The sequence below is a fragment of the Polypterus senegalus genome, chromosome 8, assembly GCF_016835505.1.
Source record: "Polypterus senegalus isolate Bchr_013 chromosome 8, ASM1683550v1, whole genome shotgun sequence".
NCBI lineage: Eukaryota > Metazoa > Chordata > Cladistia > Polypteriformes > Polypteridae > Polypterus > Polypterus senegalus.
The window spans coordinates 4,225,622-4,246,375 of record NC_053161.1 but is presented as its reverse complement, the minus strand read 5'-3'; the positions used below and the strand labels follow the sequence as shown (position 1 = coordinate 4,246,375).

General features: G+C 37.9%; 1 protein-coding gene across 4 annotated transcripts in view; it reads left to right on the top strand.

Annotated features, from left to right (window-relative positions):
- The window catches only part of parvb (parvin, beta), an 83,099-nt gene that overhangs the window by 38,289 nt on the left and 24,056 nt on the right, over window positions 1-20,754 (top strand). For all 4 annotated transcript variants that reach the window (XM_039760610.1, XM_039760613.1, XM_039760611.1 and 1 more), the window contains exons 2-4: window positions 3,020-3,109; window positions 10,050-10,120; window positions 12,104-12,206. In XM_039760610.1, coding sequence (XP_039616544.1) covers window positions 3,020-3,109; window positions 10,050-10,120; window positions 12,104-12,206 — 264 coding nt within the window. The remainder of the gene's footprint in view (window positions 1-3,019; window positions 3,110-10,049; window positions 10,121-12,103; window positions 12,207-20,754) is intronic.

Below are 20,754 nucleotides of genomic sequence, written 5' to 3'. Positions count from 1 at the left end.
TTAGGCCAAGTTAAAGTCATAATTTACTTTAACACATTTTGGAACATTATACTCACTTTTAATCCAATATTCCAAAATTTGTTAAAGTGTGTGAGGTTGCTGAGTAGAACAGATGCTTCAGGTAAAGTGCGCAGAATGCATAAAAAGGAAAGGAAATTCCTCTGAAATTAATGTGTTTGAATGCTTGTGGATCCCCTAGGTGGAGAAGCTGCAGATTAAAAGATGCAATAGAGGAACCATCTAGGTCTCCTAATTCATGTTTGATGTAATTTCACTTATTCACCAAGATGAATAACTACAACTGTTCACTGTTGTATACTATGGAAGCCTTCTTTTCATGAAAGGATACTCAAATGTAAAAGGGTGCGGACAGAGGATGAGAGACTGGTCTCCTCCCTTGTTGCACAAGGTTCAACTTCCTGCATCATAGGGTCATGCATCAGTGCAAAGACACTGCCCTGTTTTTTGCAAAAAACCTAGCACAACTTATAACAAGAGTAGCACACTTCACTCAAACCTAGCTTTAACTCACATACACCTGTAGTATGCTAATGGCAGCTTCATGGCTTAAGGCAGTTCACAGTTTCTTAGGGACTTTGTATTGCCTTCTCTATTGGCAAGTGAAATCTAAAATGTTTTCACCACAGTTAAGTCTAAAGGTGTTGCATGAAGATCTTTGCTGGGAATTACATTTTAAATGTTATCACATAATGTAAGGATATGATAGCACATTTAACTGCTACAAAGACTCAGCAAGTTCCATGCCTTGTTTTTTGTGTGGAGTTTGTTCATTTTCCCTGTCTCTGGACGGTTTTACCTCTTGGTATTTCAAGCTTTCCTTCCACATCACCAAAGGAGGAGAAGATTAGGTTATGTTATGATTACAGATTAGCTTGTGAAATCATGAGTGTGGTTGTGTATAAGTAAGCCCTGCCAAGTACTATAACCCTGTTTCCTGCCTTACACTGAGTGTTGCTGGGGTAGACTCTTGCCTCATGTAAAGCTAAATTGGATTAAGTGAATTTGCTAATGTATTGTTCATAGACCCACTCTCCCCACTACGTATTTGAGGCAAAGGAGAGATTAACTTGAATCACAGATTGACTATCTACAGTTAAAGAAACTCCACCTAAAAATATATATTTTTAAATTTGTTACTTACACCATGTTGTTTGTAGAGATGACCAGAAACAATTTTAACTGTCATGTTTTCGTGGATAATGTAAATAACAAAATTCAGGATGCAATTGTCTTCACTGTGGACCTAAACTGAGTAATAGTAAGGAAAAGTTTTATAAAAAAATAATAATAATAATAATTCAAATTACTCTTGTCACATAATCTACATATCAGATATTCAGTCGTATGCACACAATGTCCCAAATACACATTTTTGCTAAGATATTGTTAAATAAACCATTTCTGTAAAATCCTATTGTGCATAAGAGTGGAGCACATTCAAATGGGACTGAGCTTTTGAACTGAAGATGTGCCTCTGCCCTCATTCATTGGCTCCAAAGTGCTTCACTTGATACCACCTTTGCAGAATGTGGTCTGAGAGAGGTATGATTAGAAACTAAAAGTTAATGAAGGTAGGTGAAAACTTTATCTGGTGGAAATTACATGTAATTTTTGTGAATAACTGAGAAGCATCAATAAGTAGGTCAATTCACCAGTGCAGTTTGATAAATTGCAATTAAATAACCTGATGTACTGAAGTTAAAACATACAGCTATTAAACATAAATGTAATGGCCAACAAATGAGAGGGGTGGCAGGTCTTTATTTCAAAAACTCAATCCCATTTTTGCATGTTTCAGGCATAGGAGGATTTTACAGAAACAAATTATTTAACAGTATTTTAGCCAAAATACTGTACATGTGTTTGAGATTTGAGCATACAACTGGATTAATGGCTTATGGATTATACTACCCTAGGTAAACAACAGATTAAAAAGTTATTTTTGTGTGGAGTATGTCTTTAAAGATAGACTTTTTATGATCAAGAATCTTTTACTGACCCAGCCTGCAGTTCATGGAGGTGTTTTCTGGACATTGAATCTTTGTTAGTTTGAGATGCGGGATAGGAAGGTGTACCTCCGTAAGTACTAGTCAGCAGTACAGTATTGAATTGCTGGTGGTAGGGGTGTACGATGGTGGGATATGCCACAGAGTTTCCCAGTTTTTCTACTTCTCTTTGTTTGTAAGGGTAGGAGAAGCTCATGACTGGTATGAGATTATGGACTTGCACCGCACTTTACTCTTCCAAACCAGCATGGACTCCGTTGCTTTGGGATTAGACTGTTAAATGCTTTTATACTGGAGGATAGGCTGTTGCACAAAAACATTTAACCAATGGTATATTTGATCATGGATATTACAGTATGTTTAAACAGCTCTTCTCTTGATTAGCTGTTTTTTTTTTTTTTACTACATTTTACAATGTGCATCCAGTAATCTTGATTTAAGTCACCAACTGAAGGATTCTGGCAATCTTTTTAATAAAGTGTGTGGGATGTGATTGTAATAACAGCAGCTTACAGTTCCATAATAAAGTGAAACAACTAGGCCTATCATGGTAGCAACTAGTGAAAACTGTTTGAACTTGTAAGACTGTTACATGTTGTCAATTTCTAATTCCATGCCTTTATGTTGACCCTTAGAAGGCTCTAATGCACTAAAAGAGAAAGTGTACATTGCTGTTCCTCACTGCTATTTCTCAAATTAATAAAACAATGGTTACATTTTTTAATTTTGTGTGAACTATTGAACAGCAAGCCACATCCCGAAATGTCTGACCCTCATGGTTTCCACGCCATTTACTTCTCTTTTCTTCAAAGAACAAAGAGTTAAGTTCATTCTTTACATTAAAGTGAGAGTCCTGAAACCACCTGAAGTAGCTGGCATTGAAAAAGTGGAATTAAAAACTTGTCTCTTGAGTTTATAATGCTAGACCCTACTGTATTCCATTTAGATATTCATTAATTTTTCTAACACTTTCTTGTTCTGTTTCTCTGCAGTGAGTGACCTCCAGGAAGAAGGAAAGAAAGCAATCAACTCTCCCCTTTTGCCAACGAGTACAGACCTACACCCTGAGGATGCGCTACTGGGTAAACACTGCTTGTTTTTCACTGCTTGTTTTCCAGATAATAGAGATGGCCAATTTCTGAAGCATATGTGAAGTTTGTTCAATTAGTCCGTCTGCACCATGAGCTTAGAAGGTGCTTGTTGTGGTAGAGTACAGGTGGGCAATTCCCTGTGTTGATGACACATAGGGCTAGCCAGTCCTGCTGAATAATAAATATTCAGGAATGAATGCATAGAAGATTGTAAAGTTGAGGGGATTGTAGTTTCTGAGCAAGATAACATGTTTATGTGGCACATTAAATCTGACAGTATAACGATTGAGGGAAATGGACCCTTCTTACAGTGTGATTAGGAGGTGTCAAAAGACAGAAAAGAAATAAATGCAAGCTTATTTTCTGTCACTCCTTAATTTACTGCAGAGGAGTGCACAACCTATGCAATAGCTCCCTCATCCACACATCAGAAGCAGGGTTAAACCACACATCTTAAAGAGAATGCCTTGCTATTCTCTTGGTTTTACAGTTCATCTGTCCATCCATTTTCTCAACCCCCTTGTTTTCATTTCAGGGTTGTGGGCAGTTGAATATATTGGTTACAAAAAAAGGGCAGGGTTACTTGTCACTGCAGCAACAGCAACAACAACATTTATTTCTGTAGCACATTTTCTTATAAAGGATGTACTGTAGCTCAAAGTGCTTTACAACATGTCAAATAAAAAAACAAATAAAAATTTTGATAAGAATAACAATGTATATAAAATAACAAATAGTATATAAAAGATAATGTACACATACATAAAAAGATATATAGTTAAGCAAAATAAAAATAGAGTCCTTAGAAGTTTCTAAATGACAGTTTGATGATAAGGTCAGATGACCAGGGAGAACAGTAAAAATGCAAAACACCCTCCAGTTAAGCTGGACAAAAAAAACAATGTCAGCAGAGGTTCCAGGCTAAAAGCTCTCACAGCCCCACTGGGCATTCTGCCTCACATAAATGTTCTTCAGTAATTCTTTATTGGTTCTTTTTAGGCTTCATCATAGAGGATTTGATGCAGTGGGTCTTGTGACAAGTAGGGTTATCTGCTTTCATTCAGACATCACAGGCGCCTACACAGAACTCTGATTAGGTGGTGGTGGTGGAACAGAGTGCCACTGTAATAGAAAAGGAAAAGAGAATGGAGAAAAGTAAAAATATCTAGGATATTGAGTAGAACTAAATTTATGCTACAAAGAAGCAAAATTTAAAAAGTGACTTTTTATCATTTTTTTAATATGTTCTACAGTGTTAGCTTGGCAGATATCTATTTGTAAAGTATTCCACATTTTTGGTGTGTATTAATATGACTAAAACATCAGTTTTTTTTCCTTATTTAATTTGAGGAAATTACCACTCATCTGTTCTAAATTATAAGACCGATCAGAGAGTCCAGAGCATCAGGATCAAGTGCTATAGATAAATAAAGTTGTTCGTTATCTGCATAGCTGTGGTAGCACACTTCGTATTTTGAAATAATCTGGCCAAATGGGAATATATATATTAACGGCAGGCCCAGTATGGATCCTTGTTTTGTGCAGGGTATACATGCCCATTTAGAATTGATAACTTCCGTAAATTAATACAAACAAACTTTGGGAAGTGAAAATAAATCCTACAGGGAGAATCAGTACAATCAGTAAGCTGGCCAGTCTTCTTATCCAGTCTTCTAAAGCAATGAAACAGCAATGCTAATGACTGCACCACCATTCTGCCTTTGATCACACTAAACATTTGCGGTGTTTAGGATTTTGAGCAGAGCCCTCTTATGGTCTCTGAGGTGAATTAGCTCTCAGTTTCAGAATGTCAGAATAAAGAAGTCTCTGAGCACTATTGTCGCCTTTACTTCCTCTTGCAGCCATTGTGGTGTTAGGCATTAGATAATGAATGTAGGCATTAGATAATGAATGGGAGTGGTAAGACAGCTGGGCCTGCAGTTTTACCCTTGATGCTTCATGTTTGCACTTCATTCTGTTATGATGTTCTAATTCTGTGTGCAAGTTATTTTTTTTTCTGATGCAAGGGCATCTTTCTTTCTGTTTAGTATACACTATGGCAATGTTGATAATTGCCTGCTGGAGCAGAGCGCACATAGATGAAGGCAAGAGAAATGTCATGTGCTGCTGTCGGTCAAATTCTTTTCAGCCTGACCATTAAAAGGTGTGCTGTGTCACGTTCAGACTCGCACATGGCATCAGATTTCCTCCTTAAGATGTACAGATATGATTTTTCTGCTGAGCACTAGAAAAACTTAAAATTACAGAATGGTTTCATCAGACTTGTCTGAAAATGCCTGGAAGACTCTTAAGCTTTTTTCTAGCATCCAGGCAGTCAAGTCCTTCTTTAACATTATCCATTCCTTTTTTCATTTTAGTCCAATAACAAGACATGAGAATAGCTCAACATTGGCTTTGTCTGAACCTCTGTTTTCTGTTGCCATGTCCACACAGGGATGACCTCATGGGAAGATGTATCAGTGCCAGGCCTGGCTTGTTTTGAGACTCTCAAGTAAAAAGGCAGAGATCAGAATTTGATAGATGAGGCATAAACTAATGGTGTTGTGAGGAAAATAGAGAGGGAGAGCGATGGGGGACTATGGTTCAAGTATTTAAATAGCATTGTGTATTTATGTCTGGCTTCATTGAGGCTTGAAATTTGAAATATGAGAGAAAAAAACACCAAATTGAACTACAGGCCTCGGCTTATTCTGTCCAGATTGGTTAAGTGGCCACCAGTGTAAATGAGGGCATAAGAAAATGCATTGGCATCCCCGCTGGTGCATTTCAGCACTTCCTCCAGTGGATAGCAGGTTTCATTCAAATGATTGAAAGGTAACAGTAGTTTGAGCATTCATTGTCTGTGGATCGAAAAGTAAAGACTAATAAAGAAAAAGTAATGATAGGCAAAAATGCAGCCATTGTGTCCATCTTTCAGTCCTCAACAAGTTTCTGTTAAAGTGGTAGTACTCTGAGAACAACCAAAGTGATGAAGTGTTCAAAGAGGATTTGCAAGTCTTTCTAGTAAGAATGTACTGAAAGGCTATTCTATATGCAAATCCATAATAGAGTGGAACAGAGCAAAGGCCTGCCATAATAACTGCAATAAAAAATCGAATCCATGGCAAAATGGATTCCAACTTTCATTCAGACCCTGGGTGAGTCATCCTAATCTTGGGATGTGGGATGAAACCAAGATATCCAGCTAAACCAGGCACTACCATGCCTTTCAAGATTAAAGCACACATCCAAAGTATATACTGTATTTAGTTTGAAACATTCAGTGGTCGTTTAATTCTCCTTAATCAATGGATAATTGTCTATTTGTCTGTGTTGCCTTATAGGATCTTGGTCTCCAGAAGATCTGCGGTCTCTGGGTGAAACAACAGGTTTTGATAGAGTCCACTGGGGTTATCTGTTTAGTGCATTGCACAAATTTTGGGTTTGGTTCCAAAATATTGTGTAAAATTAATTAATCAAGCCCAGATGTTTTGGTTCATATGCTGCAAACAATATATACACTTGACTAAGTTATTTTGCAATGTGGGACGAAACGGTTATACCCATTATCTCTAATATCTTTTGTGACTGCTGCTGAATTCCAAGCTATTCCTCTTCAAATTCTGTCCAACATAAAATGAAACATAAGTGATGGGTTAGAACAAAAAATATCTCTGTTGATAATATGGTGCACCATGTCTAGGACTGAATCGCATTACTGCCATTCACATAAAATCTGTTAGGTTAAAAATCTCTGTGTTTGAAACCAGTTTGAAGAAGGTTGTTCTCTTTCTGGTGAATTTTCTGACATGCCAGATAAATCTTGATTTTTTCTGATTGTCTCAGAACTAATTAGATTATTTAGGAGGAATTAATTATAGATTTAAAGGTCTGTTTAACCTTAATTTTGTCAGTTTGATAGAAATTATTAAAGAAGATGTTAGATAAACACAATTATCCATTATTGTCAAAAACGGTATCCTCCCAAAGCACAGTCAGGTGAAAAAGTAAATACACCCCATGAAATGTTTTTTTTTTTTTTCTTTTATACATATGTGGACACATCAAGATTTGATCTTCATTTAAACAGTACCTGTAGACAAAGGTGATATGATATAACAAATAATAACAAACATTATGCCACATTTACATTTTGTAGTTCATTTTATAATTTAAGTAAACATGAATACAAATTTCACACGTGGGAAAAGTACACCAGACAAACAATTGGAAATCATTCATTTCACTTGTCAGAAGATTATCTACAAGGGGCGAAATTTTCGAACAGCTGCTAACCTGGCCAGACCAATCCAGCTGTTCATCCCGAACTTCAGCATTTCATCGCTGGACTTGCCACAGTTAATGGCTAAACTTCCCATGGTTTATATGAGACTGAATGAGTCTACATTAGAAACCGCCAGCATAAGTTAGATTTACATTAGAGGTGTGCCAGGAGGAAAATTTTGCTGTCCGGAAAGAATATCGGGACAAGAGAAGTTTGCTTATGAACACCTAGACAAAGACTGGGACTATTGGATCAATGTGCTCTGGACAGACAAGGCAAAGATCTGGCCACCATTCCAGAAGACCTGTTTGCCATAATCCAAAAATAGCATTTGAGAAGAACAATAATATACCGGTTGTGAAGAATGGTGTTACAAATGTTATGGTTAAGGGCAGCTTTGCTGCAATAGGGACTGGGCAGTTCGCCATCATAGAATCCACTGTGAATTCTTCATTGCTCTAGGGAGCTTGAGGATAATGTGAGACCATCTGTCAGAAGATTTAAACTTAACCAAAAGTGAATTTTGCAACATAACTAAATAAACATACCAGTAAATCCACAAAGGAATGACTAAAATGAAGGAAATAGATGGTTCTGGAATGGCCATGTCAAAGCCTGGATCAAAATCCCATTGAGATACTGGGGGTGGATTTCAAATCCAAAACCTCTGAATCATTGCACAACCGAAAGAATATTGCATGGAGGAGTGGGAAAAATGTTTGTACTACTCAATGTCAAAGAGTGGTAGAAAGTTATAGGAAATGCCTACTTGAGATTGTTCTTGAAAAAAGGGTCTGTCTATTAGAGCCAATGATGGACTTGGCAGACAGAAATAATAATTCTCTTTTTTTGCCTTCTATAATTTCTTGCATTACAAATTTCTCATTTTTCATATAGCGAGAGAGAAGCTTGGGGTTAGAGCACAGAGTCAGCCATTGTACCATGCCCTGGGAAGAACTGCAGGTTACTGGGCTTGGTTAAGGGCCTAATGGAGTAGCATTCCTTCTGGCCCTCTCGAAATTCAAACCAGCAACTTTCCAATTACCAGCACAGATCCTTTAGCCAGAGAGCCACCACTCCATCTGTTCATTTTTCCTTGAGTAAGTTATTGCAAAGTCAAATTTTCATTTTTTTCACGTTTATCTAAAGACATTTTGTCTGTCTTAAATGAGATCAAATTTTGGTATATCCACATATGTGAAAAAAGAAAAAAAATTAACAGGGTGTACTTTTTCACGCAACTGTATACTATATTCTGCATATATTATTAAAAAATGTAACTTCGTTGTAACTTTAATGTGAGATCATTTTAAATTACAAAAGTACTTTACAGAGACCTAAACAGAAAGGAGGCATGGTGCTCCCTAGCTTACTGTTCTGTTTCTGAGTGGCAAACCTACAAAATCCGAAACTTTGGATGGTGGTAGAAGAAAATGAAACTGTACCTATTTACTTGGGAGGTCATTCCCTGCCATGTGCCCCAGTTAATTCTAATTACTGCTGGTTCCACCAGTCACTAAAGATATACTACCACTGTAGAATATAATTTAAGGCAGGGGTGCTTTGACTAGTTGTACTTGTAGATAAAAACCATATATTTTGACTTTTTCTTCCTATATAGTTTTCAGCTCATGGAGGTCACTAGGTATCCTGCCCTTTCAAGACCTTTATATAGACAACATCTATGTGTCTTTTAAAACCAGTTTGTAATGATGAAGTAGTCCTGGCTAGATTTTATGAGGTTTCTAATAGTATTCTTAGGTTTTTATCCACAACTTTCAAGAAATATACCCCTAGGTGATTTTTGGATATTGGGAAAAACATTTTTCAAATAGTATTTCCAATAATGAATGTAACTCAGCTGTTTGGAAAACATTTTCCTTTTAGATTTGTGCCAAGCATATAATCTTGCTAGAAAATCGTACACTTGTACAACTGAAAATTGTGCTCATGTATTTTATATAAAGTTATCTAAAATGTACCAAGGACAAAATCCAGAGTGTGAAGGCTGTCATTCGGTGTCTGTTTCACCTGGTGATTAGTCTTGAGAAATGCTCTACACACAGGCAATTTTGATTTTAAATTTTGTGTAGCTGTTTGGTCCCCCCAATCTATATAATCTTATATGTAGCCCCAAATCTATATAATCCTTCATGTCCCCATAACACAATATTTGGGGTAGCAGCATAAAGTTTAACATCAGGCTCTTTTTTGTGTGCATGGATTTTTTGAACACAGTGACCACTGTTCTATTGTTTACTCAAATGTATTTTTATTTTTTTTTTTAAATTTAACTGTATTATCACTTCCTTTTTCCAGTGCTGCCCACTCCAATATGCTTGGGTTAGTTATCAAAAACATTGTTTAAGGCTGAGAGAGTTAGTGCTTTTATGATTAATCACTGTACAGCTACACATCAGCTGAAGAAGATTTCCAATATGCGACTTATCTCTTAATATTTTCCACCCTGAAATCCACTTGAACTTCAGCTATTTGTTCCGATATTTTTGAAGAGATTTAATCATTAATGCATTGCCTGTATTTGGTGTGGGACAGTGGGATATGAACGAATTGTCATCTGCAGTGATGCATCACAAGTGTCCGCCTCCATCATTTGTTCCTGTTTTTATTTATTTTTCTGAGCAGAGGAGAACGCAGAGAGAAGCATGCTTGATCCAGCATCAAGAGAAGACCCCAAGTTTAAAGAACTGCTCCGAGTAAGCTTGTGCTTTTCACTTTTTTCATTATTCTTGATACAGCAGTGGTATGGTCATGTTTATATTCATAGTGATAACCCAGGGTGGGATAGCAGTGTGATGCAGTTGTTGGCTATGCTAGCAGGCTGGCTTTGAATCCTGAGCCAATACATAGTCTCTCTCTGTTATTTATGTTTATTCATTATATATATATATGGCATGGTAAAATGATTGGTGATCCTAGCTTTGCTCTATATGAGTGACAGTATGTATGGGGGTGTTCCCTGCAATGGGCTAGTACTCCATCCAGGGTTGTTTCATGTCTCCCTCCAATCCTTCCTTTGAATAAACATGTTCATCAAGTGATTGAAGCAGCCACAGGGTTTTCTCTTAATTAATTTGGATCTTGCTGTAAATCTGGGTGCCTAATTAATATGACGGAGAGACAGAGCTGAGTAGTGTTAGTGTAGGAATATAGAGATGGTCAGCTTCAGAGTAATTTAGATCTATTGTGGATTTCATTGGGAAGGGGCATATTGACTGGTTTGTAATTTTGGCAACTGGTAAACAAGTTGCAGATTAAATGAATGATTCTAAAAGTGCTAGGAACGTATGCTTTATAACTGAAAGAATACATGATTGTGATATACTTCAATTTGTCTGGACCTGAGACAGTATTGTGATTGACCTGGTATCTCTCTCCATCCTTTTTTGGGTATACAGTACCAGTGAGAGAAGAATAGTAGAAATCAAGTTAATATTAGATGCCTCACAAATTTACTTTGTCCAAGAGACAGAGAGACTGGGATTTTAGATAAACACTAAACATGATTGAATATAGTGATTTGACTACAGTTTTGGCAAGAGTGGAAAATAAGTCTGCTGCACGGGAGAATTGCTTTTAATGTTTCTTTTCAAGTTAAAGTTATGCTATGGAGCTATGGAGAACTGAGCACCACCATAAAGTGAAAGCCGAAACACTTACTAAATATTTCCACCTTGAAGCAGCAAGAGTTTAAATGTAAGAAAACATGCCTTCCATGTTTACGACGCATGTTTGTGACAACAAAAGGAATCTGGGAATAATCATTTTATCACATATTCCTAGTACAATTTTTCTTGAATTTAAAATATGTTCTTTTGCATGATAGCAGAGGTGTTCTCCAATAAATTTAGAAATAAATCGTCACAATACCGAGAAAGAGGTTGGTAGCATGTTGCCGCACCCACCACACGGCAAACCATCTGAATTGGTACCAGAGTGCAGTGGGTGGCCAAGCATCTGGCATAAACAGTTTAGTGTGATTTCCCCTACCCATCATCGTCTCCACCACCCATTTGGAGAGGAAACCATGTCCCTCGGGGTGTGTTTGTTGCGGAAGCATGCACAGCTGGTCTTCTTTCACAGTGGCTAAATCTTGCATAGTATGTTTGTGTTTTTGATAGAAAATGACATATATAAGCAATTTTCCAATGTGTGTGTATTCTCAAGACACAGATCAATGCTCAACAACTTTATTGGCTTGAAAAATGAACATATTCAGTAAGTTTTTAAGCTTTTATTTTCCAATGGTGCTCAGTGCCCCATATTTTCCTTTTAAAAATGCCAGGGGCAGGCAAGATATGCTTAAAAAATTATAGAAAGTGCTTAACTTTAGGATACAATTTCAAAATTCAAATACATATATACTATATTTGTGAAGAAATAACTAACTTGAAAAATAAAAAACTTATCCTTTAAGCCTCATATTCTAAAAGTACAGTAATTGCAATAAGTAGATGAATATAAAGTAAAACTGGATGGTGTAGTGGGGGTGTGACAGGTAAAAGGGGTTGTGGGATTTTCTCTGGGAACCGTTTGCTTTTCAGGCCTAGAACAACTTTTGGCTGACACTGAGAGTGTACCGGTAACCGAGTACTTTAGGGGGTTTACCAGTCTTATCCAGTCAGTCATTGCTTTAGTGGACTTGTTTGCTTGACGTTAATGCACTTAAACTCTGGCAGGTCTTAATTGACTGGATAAACAATGAGTTAGAGGAAGAAAGGATCATCGTGAAGGACCTGGAGGAAGATCTCTATGACGGCCAGGTTCTCCAGAAGCTCTTTGGTAAGGCTTTGCATGTCAAAGTGGGCCACATTCTTATGTCAAATGAATAGTTTAATTCTTGTACATGTTAAGCAATTCCTTAGCAATATGATGGGGAGTCAAGGAGCTGTCCTGGGATATTAGGCAAGTGCTGTGTATTCTTTTGGAAACTATTCCTATTATAGCTGTTTATCTTCACACCTATGCCTAACCCAACCCCACTGTATATGTCATATTTCCTCTTTCTCATTTATGTTTTCATATCAAAGCCAGATTTTTTAATAGTGTGATAATTTCAACTAAAAATCCATAATGATTTCCTGAAAAACAAAAAGAATATGTCTGTTAACATCTCAGCCAAGTCCAAAGTTCCAGTGGCTAAAAACTTGTGAGCAGGCTACCACAGTCCCTCTGAGTATTCTCATGGAAATGATGCCCAAGTGGCAATCTGTCTGTCTATCCATTTACTATATCTACTCTGTCCATTCCCATTTCTGGGGTTCCATAGCATGTCCTGGTAGCACTGGGCACAAAACAAAAACCAGACCTGAATGGATTTTAAGTCCATAACATCTGTCATTGTTACATGCACTTATCCACACTGGAGCATTTTGGGCCACCAATTAAGATAAAACAAATGCCATGGTGTTTCCTGTATTTAACCATAATGCTGCTAAAATGCAGGCCACCACAAGGTGTCAGTGCAACACCAATGGCCGAGTGTCCCATAACATGGGTCATTTCTGTGTGTGATTTCATGAAATGAGATCTTGCAGAAAATATTTTATCCAGGGGTGTTTTTACTTTAGATTGTGGAGTTTAGCTATCTTTCACAAGGTCAGCCAGTATAGGCAAAATGTTGTTTGTTTGGGTTGTATTTGTTATTTTGTTAGGGCTTGCCAGATATTTAGTTTTGTGTGTCCTTTGATTAAGTGTTGGTTTTATGTCTATACAGCCAGAGAATTGATTGTAGGTGACACTCAATCAAAGGCAGGATTTCTGTATCATGTGCTATACTCCTGGGATAGTCTCTCTGCATCCCCACCCCAGCTCTAAACAAACCCTGAATCGGTCTATGCAGGTTTAATAAAACATGTTAATTTATTATGCTTAATTGACATATGTATATTACTGTGCAAGGTCTTGGACAAATGCATAAAAATCTGTAATGTGAAGATACTTTCAAAAATAATTAAATATTTCTAAATCTAAAGTACTATTAAGAGCAATGAACGGTAGCAAACTAAATCAAATCACTGTCTTTGTAACCACCTCTTTAAAACTGCATCACTTCTTTTAGGTATATGCTTAATGCTGTCTTATAAGAAAATCTAAAATAATTTGTTCCAAGCATCTTGGAGAGCTTGCTTCTCGACATCATCTGCAGACCTTGAATTTCACGCTTGCTTTTCAGTCAGGCAATTACAGACAGCTTTGATGAGGTTGAGATCAGAGCTCTGTGGAAGCAACACCATCTGTTGCAGAACTCTTTGTTCTTCTTTTTGGCACTGGGTGTGTCTTCTGGCTCATTGTCCTATTGCAGAATGAAGTTTGGAGAGATCAGATGCCTCCCTGATTGTACTGCATGATGGATGAGAATCTATTTGTACTCAGCTTTGAGGATTAATTCTAAACAGATCACAAACTCCATTTGCAGAAGTGCAACCCAAAACCTACAAGTAGTTTCTTCTGCACTATACTGTTGGCTGCAGGCACTCATCCATGTCTGCCCCCTTTGAGTCAAAAATATTCACATTTTGACTCCTCTGTCTAGAACATTTGCTGCCATTATTCAGGCTCCTAGTCCCCTAGTGTTTTTTGTGTGTAAGTGAGTTTCTTTCCCCTTTGACATATTGTTTTTTTGGTAGCAAAGAAAGACTATAGATTACTATGCTTGAGTCCCAGTGGTTCCTGTTAGTTCAGAGCTGATAGCAGTGATGGATGTTTTCCAGTTTCAAAGGACATCAGTTTGATGTTGGTCTGATCCAGTTCTTGCCTGTTGCATTAAGTTTCTGTGATCAGCCACTGCTTGTTACTTGATTCTTTAACTCACTTTGGATAAAAGCGCTAAGCAAATTAATGTGAATGTTTCTAGTCCTCCAACCTTTCCATATTCCTTGTGCCACCTCAGAAATAGCTAGGACAACCCATTTGGAAATTCTTTTATGCTGCAAAATGTTTACTTTGGAGAGACCTTGCCGATGAAGGATGACCACCTTGTGTCTTATTTCTGTGCTTACTCTTTCCTTGGTGCACATATTAATGATTTGAAGGTTAAATTGTCTACATCTGCCAGTACACTCTCACATTGTAGTTTGGTTGTCCTTCTTAAAGATTGATTTCTTGTAGACTTGTTTTTTTTTTCCCCCAGTTTAATTAGCTTGGTTCAATCGAATTATGTTGTTGACCATTAACACCTGCTGTATTTGTTTAATTATGCTATTAAGTAATCAACGTTTTATCTGAAAAGTGGTCCATTACTACATGCTCTTTTCTTCAAAAATATTTCCCTGTAACATTTAGTCTTCTGAAAATTAATATTTGAAAATCTGAAATGTGTTCTTTTCTACTGGCACACAAATGCAACTTTCAAGGAATAAATATCTAAAGCAAATTTTATATAAAAAATATAGTATGAATTTTGCATAGTATTCTTGGTGTATGTATACACAGTATATATATGTATATATATGTGTGTGTGTGTGTGTGTGTGTGTGTGTGTGTGTGTGTGTGTGTAGGCGGTGGGGGACGGGGGGTATATCTCAATAAAATCCAACATCTGTCTGTATGTCTGTCCACTTTTCATGAGAGAACTACTTCACAGATTTGGATTGTATTTTTTCTATAATTTGCTAGAACATTTTGGTTTATTTTTTGACTTCTGTAATCATGCTAAGTATTAGAGTTCGGTTGTAGCAGCAATTTGAGCATATCCGAGAAACAGGCTGTAGGTGTAGGCAGGACCTCAGGAGTATTGAGCCGGGCAGGGCCATCCTCACTCATGTGCTAACCTCTGTTCGAGTTGCTCTCTTGCCACATGTTGGAGCGTACCTTGCCTCCGCTTAGCTAGCAATACCTGTTTGTTCAGCCGACATTATCATCTAGAGGTTGCTAAAGAGTAACGTTTAATGTTTTTGAAAGAGAGATCACAGCTACCTATGTTTTAGAGGGTGCCTGCTCATTGGCAGAGGTATTACAGCCACATGCTCTTCTCCCCATGCGGGGGACGCTGTCCCATCAGAGCTGAACACGTTCCGATACAGTGGCAATGTTTGACATTGGAGCGTACCTATCATCTCCTTAGCCAGAGATACCCTGCCAACTTTTTACATTTTTGGCAAGGAGATCACAGGTACATTCTACATACTGATTTTTAAAGTTTGTCCTGTTTTGCTACTACATGGGCAGAGCCGTGGGGGATGGATAGTATACACTCATATATAAATATATATATCTATACTAATAAAAGGCAAAGCCCTCACTCACTCACTCACTCACTCACTGACTCACTCACTCACTCACTCACTGACTCATCACTAATTCTCCAACTTCCCGTGTGGGTGGAAGGCTGAAATTTGGCAGGTTCATTCCTTACAGCTTCCTTACAAAAGTTGGGCAGGTTTTATATCGAAATTCTACGCGTAATGGTCATAACTGGAAGCTGTTTTTCTCCATTTACTGTAATGGAGATGAGCTTCAACGCCGTGGGGGCGGAGTTTCGTGTGACATCATCACGCCTCCCACGTAATCACGCAGTACATAGAAAACCAGGAAGACCTCAAAAGCGCTGAAGAAAACATGCATTATATAATTGAGAAGGCAGCGAAACAATAAGAAGCGAGCGAGTGACATATACAACCATGTTCATGAGTTCTGCTACTTCGGAAACGAAGCACGATGTAAACCTACACTTTAAATTAAGTTCATAGACAGGCTGCCGCTGGCGTTTGTAATTTAGTGCCTGCCCATATAAGGCCGTCCGTCAGCGGCAATCCAATAGCAAACTCCCACTAAATATTCACGGGTGAAGGACTGTGTTTATGGAGAGGAAGATGAGATGGTCAGAGTGGTTTTTGACACAAACTCAGCGAAACTGCGAGAGAAAGTTTTAAGTGCCAGGACTAAGGTAACATTAAATACAGCCATGGACATAGCACGAGATGGCACCAGCACAGCTGGGAACCTTCGATGCATGTACATCGAGCGCTCACGTGAACTGACGCAGTGCACAGATAAAAGGCAACAGTTCCAAAGAGCTGAACAAAACCGAATTACACAATTGAAAAGGCAGCAAAAATATGAAGCGCCTGATAAGCATATTCATAAATCCAGCTACTGCGGAAACAAAGCACACGGTGGAAAAAGTCAATGTCCCGCTAAAGGAAGACAGTGTAAAAAAAAAACCCGTGCATGCAGTGTGTCAGGTCTCAGATAAAGAAGAAGACGAGCTGTTTATTGATGCAGTAAGAAACGAATCGATGAATGAAACCTGTCATCTTTACAACGATTGACAAACACGGAATGTAACTTGAACACAACACATCCTACAAATACGAACCTGATTGAAAGAAATAATGATAATCAAATCCTTGATGACAGCAACACTCAGTAACACTCACAAAACAAATACTGTATATTGACAGTCATGTTACGTTATTTTTAAAATGTTCCTTTTCTTTTCTAGCTTTTTAACACACTACTTCTCAGCTGCGATACGCGGGTATATATATATATATATATATATATATATATATATATATATATATATATATATATATATATGTATATATATATATATATGCCGATCTACATACTCGAATAATGGATACTTTATTCACCATCAATGATTGTTTTGGTAAAGCCATACTCAGTGTATTCATTAGATGAACGGTAAAAAGTAACAGCGAGGGAGGATGCAGGCTGTAGTGCGTCAACTCTATTTGAATTGCGCGATCACATTTGAAAAAATATATCTTTTCAAGTTCTATTTAGTCCATATGTGTCAAACTCAAAGGGCAGGGCCACATCCGCCCGGCGTAATTATATCCGCCCGAGATCATTTTATATACTGTATTATTGTTATTAAAGCCCGGGTATATGAAGCGCTGGTAACACAATAAACTACAGATCCCATAATGCAGCGCTTCAGCCGCCTTGCCGAACAAGTTATTGCGAAGCTAGCTCACACGATGCTGAAGAGAAAAGTTGATTCTGAAAATAGAGCCTTTAAAAACCGATGGGAGGCTGAGTATATGTTTACTGAACCCGTGTGTCTCATTTGTGGAGCTAATGTGGCTGTAATTACAGAATTTAATCTAAGACGGCACTATGAGATAAAACATCAGGGTAACCTGAATGCAATGCAGAAGATACAGAAAGCAGCATAATTAAATAAGAATCTGACACTTCAGCGGACGTTTTAACCCGTGCACAATCACAAAGTGATTTCAAGTGAAGCTGCTTTTATGGGAGACACAAATGCACCAAGTGCACCTTGCCCCACTTTCCCTGTTGCCAAGTAATGTTAAACCAAGTCGTCACTACGGTGTTCCCAAATCGCACTTTGCTGATAAACTGAGCGCACTGCGCACTGAGTTTGCACGGCGCTTTGGTGACTTTGAAGAACAAAAAGTCCGTCTACATGCGGCTCGAACCTTGTGCATGTTTGGTAGCACATATCTGTGTGAGAAGCTCTTCTCAGTGATAAAGACTAACAAAACAGCACACAGGAGTCGCCTCACTGATGAGCACCTGCAATCCATCCTGAGAATCTCCACAACACAGAACCTCACACCAAACAGAAACGAACCTGTGGCCAAAAAGATGCCAGGCGTCCAGCTCTAAAATGACATATGAGCAAAGACAACTGAATGATTTGATTTGTTATTGCTGAAAGGAACACATTTTATTTATATTTCCAGGTTTTGTTATGCAGCATGTTCATATTTGAATTTGTATAATTTTGACAGGATATATTTTTATGGAGAGCAAAATCTTTTGGGATATTTAAAATCTAAGTTTATTTTTTATATAAAATTACATAAGAGTAAAGAAATTTGAATGTTTGTTCTTTTAACGTTTACTTTATTTCTAACTTGTATAATTTAGACAGGATATATTTTTATGGAGAGCAAAATATTATAAGTTGTTTAAGGTTTGAGTTGATTTATTCACAAATAATATTCCTGTCTGTTTTTACCATTCCTACCAAAGATATTTCTGTCGACTAAATAAAAATTCCTTCTATTTAAAATTTAAATAGAACTTGAACAAATACTGATAGTTCATAATATCCACGCAGACTTGCACGTAAGAGCGGAGTCATCCGTTTTAACAAATGCAGCGTATTGCACTGATACTGAAATAGCTGTGTGTGTATATATGTAGATATGTATGTATATGTATATATGTTTATATATGTGTGTGTGTGTGTATGTATATATATATGTATTTGTGTGTATGTATGGATTTATGTGTGTGTGTATATATATATATATATATATATATATATATATATATATATATATATATATATATATATATATATATATATATACACACACACACATAAATATAAATTCATTTTTTTCCTCAGAATTCTACACACAACACCCCATAATGACAACGTGAAAAAAGTTTACTTGAGATTTTTGCAAATTTATTAAAAATAAAAAAATTGAAAGCACATGTATATAAGTATTCACAGCCTTTGCTCAATACTTTGTCAAAGCACCTTTGGCAGAAATTACAGCCTCAAGTCTTTTTGAATATGATGCCACAAGCTTGGCACACCTATCCTTGGCCAGTTTTGCTCATTCCTCTTTGCAGCACCTCTCAAGCTCCATCAGGTTGGATGGGACGCATGGGTGCACAGCCATTTTAAGATCTCTCCGGAGATGTTCAATCGGATTCAAGTCTGGGCTCTGGCTGGGCCACTCAAGGACATTCACAGAGTTGTCCTGAAGCCACTCCTTTGATATCTTGGCTGTGTGCTTAGGGTCGTTGTCCTGCTGAAAGATGAACCGTCGCCCCAGTCTGAGGTCAAGAGCGCTCTGGAGCAGGTTTTCATCCTGGATGTCTTTGTACATTGCTGCAGTCATCTTTCTCTTTTTCCTGACTAGTCTTCCAGTTTCTGGCACTGAAAAACATCCCCACAGCATGATGCTGCCACCACCATGCTTCACTGTAGGGATGGTATTGGCCTGGTGATGAGCGGTGCCTGGTTTCCTCCAAACGTGACGCCTGGCATTCACACCAAAGAGTTCAATCTTTGTCTCGTCAGACCAGAGAATTTTGTTTGTCATGATCTGAGAGTTCTTCAGGTGCTTTTTGGCAAACTCCAGGCGGGCTGCCATATGCCTTTTACTAAGGAGTGGCTTCCGTCTGGCCACTCTTCCATACAGGCCTGATTGGTGGATTGCTGCAGAGATGGTTGTCCTTCTGGAAGGTTCTCCTCTCTCCACAAAGGACCTCTGGAGCTCTGACAGAGTGACAATCGGGTTCTTGGTCACCTCCCTGACTAAGGCCTTTCTCCCCCGATCGCTCAGTTTAGATGGCCGGCCAGCTCTAGGAAGAGTCCTGGTGGTTTCGAACTTCTTCCACTTACGGATGATGGAGGCCACTGTGCTCATTGGGACCTTCAAAGCAGCAGAAATTTTTCGGTAACCTTCCCTAGATTTGTGCCTCGAGACAATCCTGTCTCAGAGGTCTACAGACAATTCCTTTGACTTCATGCTTGGTTTGTGCGCTGACGTGAACTATCAACTGTGGGACCTTATATAGACAAGTGTGTGCCTTTCCAAGTCATGTCCAATCAACTGAATTTACCACAGGTGGACTCCAATTAAGCTGCAGAAACATCTCAAGGATGATCAGGGGAAACAGGATGCACCTGAGCTCAATTTTGAGCTTCATGGCAAAGGCTGTGAATACTTATGTACATGTGCTTTCTCATTTTTATTTTTAATAAATTTGCAAAAATCTCAAGTAAGCTTTTTTAACGTTGTCATTATGGGGTGTTGTGTGTAGAATTCTGAGGGAAAAAAATGAATTTAATCAATTTTGGAATAAGGCTGTAACATAAAATGTGGAAAAAGTGATGTGCTGTGAATACTTTCCGGATGCACTGTATATAGTTGTGTGTGTGTATGTATATATGTTTAAATGTATATAGTGTATGTATATATAGTTACATGTAGTTGTGGACTAGTAAATGACCAGCTCCCAAAAAGGATAAAGTTTTGGGGCTTTACCTGGCTCCATATATTACTAACAATCTCTTAAACTGGTAAAAAAAAAAAATGCTCTTTACAAGTGTAATAACAAAAAACTTCACTAGATGGCGATCCAGTCCTACAAATGAGTTGGAGCTTAAAGCAACACTACTCAATTAGTATTTGCTCGTACAACTTATACAGGAGCAGTTCCAGACTCCCGTCTCCAAGACTAACCTCTTTCTTCCCAGTGGTGGAACTTTTATAGTCGAGGAGCCGAAAGGGGCGGAGTTAGGTCCTTCCGGGGCCATTTTTTCAGGGCCGTAAAGGGAAGAACAGACAGACATGTTAGCAGC